We start from the raw sequence: 4899 nt of genomic DNA, 5'->3' as shown, positions 1-4899 counted from the left end.
TCTATAAAAAGGGAGAAGAATTGAGGAATTAGGGAGAGGCAAGAAAGACAAAAGGAAAATTAAAGGGAACTTTTTACTATTTAAAAAATTTAGAGATTTACTCATGTACTTGCCCAATTAATGTTTTATTTTGCTCATTAAATACTTGCCAATTAGTAGGCAGTAATGTCAGTTCCTTACCAATCCCTAAGAAGAGAATTTGAAAAACTTCTCCATAATCTGTATGTGGAAAGGTATATGGGAATAGCCATCAAATGTGCTGATTCTGCTACTAATTATCTGCTACAGGCCTCAGATGAGTTACTTAACCTCTTACTATTGGAACCATCTTAAGGTTTTCTCAACTGTAAAATAAGTAGGTGGGAATGACTTATTTCCCAACGTTCCATTCAGTTCAGAATTCTAAGATATATAGAAAGATATCTCCTAGTGCAGTCAGAAACCACCTCCAAAAGAGGTTCTCCTGATTCACTGTTTACTTTCAGACCTCAAGAGACACCAAACATCTAACATGGTCACTACTGGTCACAGCAGTTTAGGAAACTACAAAGGCAATCCACATTTTAGGCATTTCCTAAAAGTTTGTGTCAACATTCAAGATTTACATTTATTCTGATAATTGGCAGCCTAGACCCCACCTTTAACTGTCCTTAAAAATTGATCAGCTCTCGGCTGGGCGCGGTGGCTCATGCCTGTAATCCCAGCACTTGGGAGACTGAGGCAGATGGATCACGAGGTCAGATCAAGACCATCCTGACTAACACAGTGAAACCCTGTCTCTACTAAAAATACAAAAAATTAGCTGGGTGTGGTGGCGGGCGCCTGTAGTCCTGGTTACTCGGAAGGCTGAGGCAGGGGAATGGAGTGAACCCAGGAGGCGGAGCTTGCAGTGAGACGAGATCACACCACTGCACTCCAGCCTGGTGTTGCACTCCAGCAACAGAGCGAGACTCCATCTCAAAGAAGGTGAGAGGATTGCTTGAGCCCAGCAGTTCAAGGTTACGGTGAGCTATGATCGCACCACTGCACTCTAGTCGGGCGGCAGAGTGAGACCGTGTCTCAAAAAAATACATAAAAATTTAAAAGCTACTAAAAGCTCATTTAAAACACAGGCAATCTGAAAGAAATGTGGGCCATTCTCCTAAGAATCTGTAACTTGTAGGTAACTTCCACTCTAACATAAACAGTATACTAAAAATGCAAATGACTTCTCTATCTGTATTTAGCAATCTTACCTTTTATTTTGCAGTCATGGAGAGGAAAAAAAATGATCACTTGATAAAAAGCTATTTATTCAGTATACTAAGGATCTAAGCTGCTCCAAAGACTAAGAATTTACATGCAAATTGGAGTTTTCAATACTTTTTTATTTTACATTTTAAAATTTTAATTAATGTAATTTTTTAATTAAAAAAAATAGAGATGGGATTTCACCATGTCACTTAGGCTACTCTCAAACTCCCGGCCTCAAGCAATCCACCTGCCTCGGCCTCCCAAAGTGCTGGGATTACAGGCATGAGCCACGGTGCCTGGCCCAGAGTTTTCAATACTTTTATAAAGAAATTACATCTAAGAATTCTGCCCAGTTATGCCTTCCACCCTTCCCTGTCCAAGATTCTTTCCAAAAAGCATTCTGTTTCTTGGAGTAACATAAGCTAACCATATTAGATATAAGCAGAATTAAACTATGACTCAAAAGCTCAGTAAAGACTCCAAAGAAAAATATATAGGAAGAAAATATATTTGCTGACAGCTAAATGATGTATCTTGGAAAACTCATACCCATTGGCTTTCTTCTACTAGGCTGTCTGCCAAGACTTGGGTCTGAAGGCTGAAGTGAAGGCCCTTTCAGAAATGCATTCTGGATGCCATCCTTAGTTCCATGCAAGAAATGGGCTAAAATCCCATATAAAAGAGGTCTATAGCAGGAAGAAAACAAAACAAAACCAAAAGTAATAAATCTGCATGAACAGGAAAAGCTCAAAACATTTATTCTTTAAAAGGTAACTTCTGACATCAAAATGACCAAGTGATTCACTAGACTTTAAAAAGCTGCATGATTATTATCCAAACTGCAAATTGTTCGTACTTTTAAATTTAAGAGTACCACTTAATTTCATGACAATTTTAAAACCCAGAGAAAACATGTTAACAACTTAAACTTCATCTACACTGAAATATCATTTCTATCAATCCACAGGAATTTATCTTTTAAACTCCAAAGTCAAGTATAATATTTCCCAACACCTAACCCCATCTAATACACAACAGGTATTCAATAAACACCTCTTGATTAATAAGTCCTTGCCCTGAAAAAGTCTTAGGTCCTGAGAGCCAGGTGACCTGGGTTCAAATCCTGCCTTTGCCATTTGCTAGCTGTGGGACTCTGTAAGATTCTTAACCTCTCCAGCCTCATAAGTGCTTCTTCCTTTACAAATTAGGATAAGCATCATCCCTCCCTTACAGGGCTGTTATGCATTAAATGAGTTAATAAATGTCAAGTGTTTTTTACTGTGCCTGGCACATATGAAATAGTATATAAATGTTAGCTCCTGTGTAGCTAACATTTATTTAGATTAATATTTATGTTACCTAATATTTTAAAATTTTCTTTATAGTTTACAGAACACATACCTCTTCTCTTCTGATCCTCATCATGTAATGTCAAAATCATCAACTGCAATTTATAAAGGAGAAAACCACAGCCAGGAGATTTGCTAGATTCCCTCAGACAGTAAACAAAGTTTACCCTTGAACCCCAAATCCCATATTCTTTTCCTTACAATGTGCTGCCTGGGGGTTTCTATTAGCACTCTTGCATACAGGAAAGCTGCTCTGCTGACAATAAAGAGTGGTACAACGGAAATGTTTTCCTTTGTTTCCAATCTCATATTTGAAAAGATAATTAAAAGGATTTAATCTTTTTTATTTTTAATTTTTGTGGGTACATAGTAGGTGTATATATTTGTGGGGAGGATTTATTTTTTGAGATATGTATCTATTTACTAGCTGGTATAATGGTTTACAGTATGACACTCCCTTCTCATTGCCCTCCCTTTGAGTGTGAGCGGAACTCACTTCTAACTGGCAGAAGGCTGACTGCAGAGGCCACATGGTAATGGCATTGCAGCTTCCTCCTTGCTTTCTCTCTTGGATTGCTGCCTTTGGGAGAAGTCAGATGCCTCAGGACACTTCAGCAGCCCCAGAAAGGTACATGCGATAAGAAACTGAGGCCGCCTGTCAATATTATTATGAGTTTGGAAGCTGATAGTTCAGCCACATTCAAGGCTTCAGACTACAACCCTGGCTGGCATCTTGACTACAACCTCATGGGGCAGCCTCAGCTAGACTTATGTGACTACGCCGATCCCAAATCCCCAAATATCCCACAAATAATCTATGTTGTTGTTTTAAGCCACCAAATTCTGGAGTAATATCATACCAATTTTTCCATGCAACAAGGAAACCAGGAAAGTTTCTTTATTTAATAAGATGCTTCAACTCTTATGAAAGCATCACCTAGTAATATAAAACAGGTCTCTTTGTTTACTTTAATCTTCCCCAAAGTGTTAATTGGTTCAAGATGATTTTTAAATGTTGAAAATTTTATTTTTTAAATTGATAGTCAATAAAATTTACTTGTGATTAAAATTTTGGGTTGGATATGGGTGCTCAGGCCTGTAATCCCAGGACTTTGGGGGGCCAGCCTGGCCTTAAGCAGGAGTTTGAGACAGCCTGAACAACACAATGAGTCCCCTAGCTCTACAGCAATTTGATTTTAAATTAGCCACACAAGGAAATATGCACCTGTGGTCCCAGCTACGGGCAGGCTGAGATGGGAGGATCGCTTGAGTCCAGGAGGGAGAGGCAATGTGTAAATTCATGGATTAAGGTTTATTTTTAAAAATAAGTTTCAAAAAGATAATTTAAAGAAAAGTGCATCCTCACAATACCTTGCCTGCAATTCTGAAATGCAAAATTCTGAAAACTGGACTCTCTTCATATATCTGGCAAAAAAATCATGAGATGGCAAGGGTTGACCTAACAAGGCTATCACAGACTTTATCTTACTTTGTGTGAAAATATTAATGTGCTGGGTGCGGTGGCTTATGCCTGTAATCCCAGCACTGTGGGAGGCCGAGGTAGGAGGATCACCTGAGGTCGGGAGTTCAAGACCAGCCTGACCAATGTGGAGAAACCCCCCTATCTAAAAATACAAAATTAGCTGGGTGTGGTGGTCCATGCCTATAATCCCAGCTACTCAGGAGGCTGAGGAAGGAGAGTTGCTTGAACCTAGGAGGCAGAGGTTGCGGTCAGCCGAGATCGTGTCATTGCACTCCAGCCTGGGCGACGAGAGCAAAATTCCATCTCAAAAAAAAAAAAAAAAAAAATCAATGTGATTGTGGAACACTACTTCAGGACTCCCGAGCACATATATGTAGTATTTGGTATATGTACCGTATTACTTTATTTTTTTAAAGAATTGAAGTCTCGGGTTAGGCGCGATGGCTCACACCCGTAATCCCAGCACTTTGGGAGGCTGAGGCGGGCGGATCACGAGGTCAGGAGATGGAGGCCATCCTGGCTAACACGGTGAAACCCTGTCTCTACTAAAAATACAAAAAATTAGCTGGGCGTGGTGGCACGCGTCTGCAGTCCCAGCTACTTGGGAAGCTGAGGCAGGAGAATCGCTTGAACCTGGGAGGCGGCAGTTGCAGTGAGCCGAGATCACGCCACTGCACTCCAGCCTGGATGACAAGAGCGAGACTCCATCTCAAAAAAAAAAAAAAAAAAAAAAAAAAGAATTGAACTCTTGCTGTGTGGCCCACACTGGAGTGCAGCAGCCAGATCATGGCTCACTGCAGCCTCGATCTCCAGGATTTAAGCAATCTTCTTGCA

General features: G+C 40.1%; 1 protein-coding gene across 2 annotated transcripts in view; it reads right to left on the bottom strand.

Moving 5' to 3' along the window:
* The window catches only part of CEP20 (centrosomal protein 20), a 26406-nt gene that overhangs the window by 7324 nt on the left and 14183 nt on the right, over positions 1 to 4899 (bottom strand). For both annotated transcript variants that reach the window (XM_017871715.1, XM_017871714.1), the window contains one exon: positions 1783 to 1919. In XM_017871715.1, the coding sequence (XP_017727204.1) occupies positions 1783 to 1919 (137 nt within the window). The remainder of the gene's footprint in view (positions 1 to 1782; positions 1920 to 4899) is intronic.

This window comes from Rhinopithecus bieti, unplaced genomic scaffold, assembly GCF_001698545.2.
Source record: "Rhinopithecus bieti isolate Rb0 unplaced genomic scaffold, ASM169854v2 scaffold_6876, whole genome shotgun sequence".
Lineage (NCBI taxonomy): Eukaryota > Metazoa > Chordata > Mammalia > Primates > Cercopithecidae > Rhinopithecus > Rhinopithecus bieti.
The sequence above is the reverse complement of the archived record's forward strand: the minus strand, read 5'-3'. Positions and strand labels throughout refer to the sequence as shown.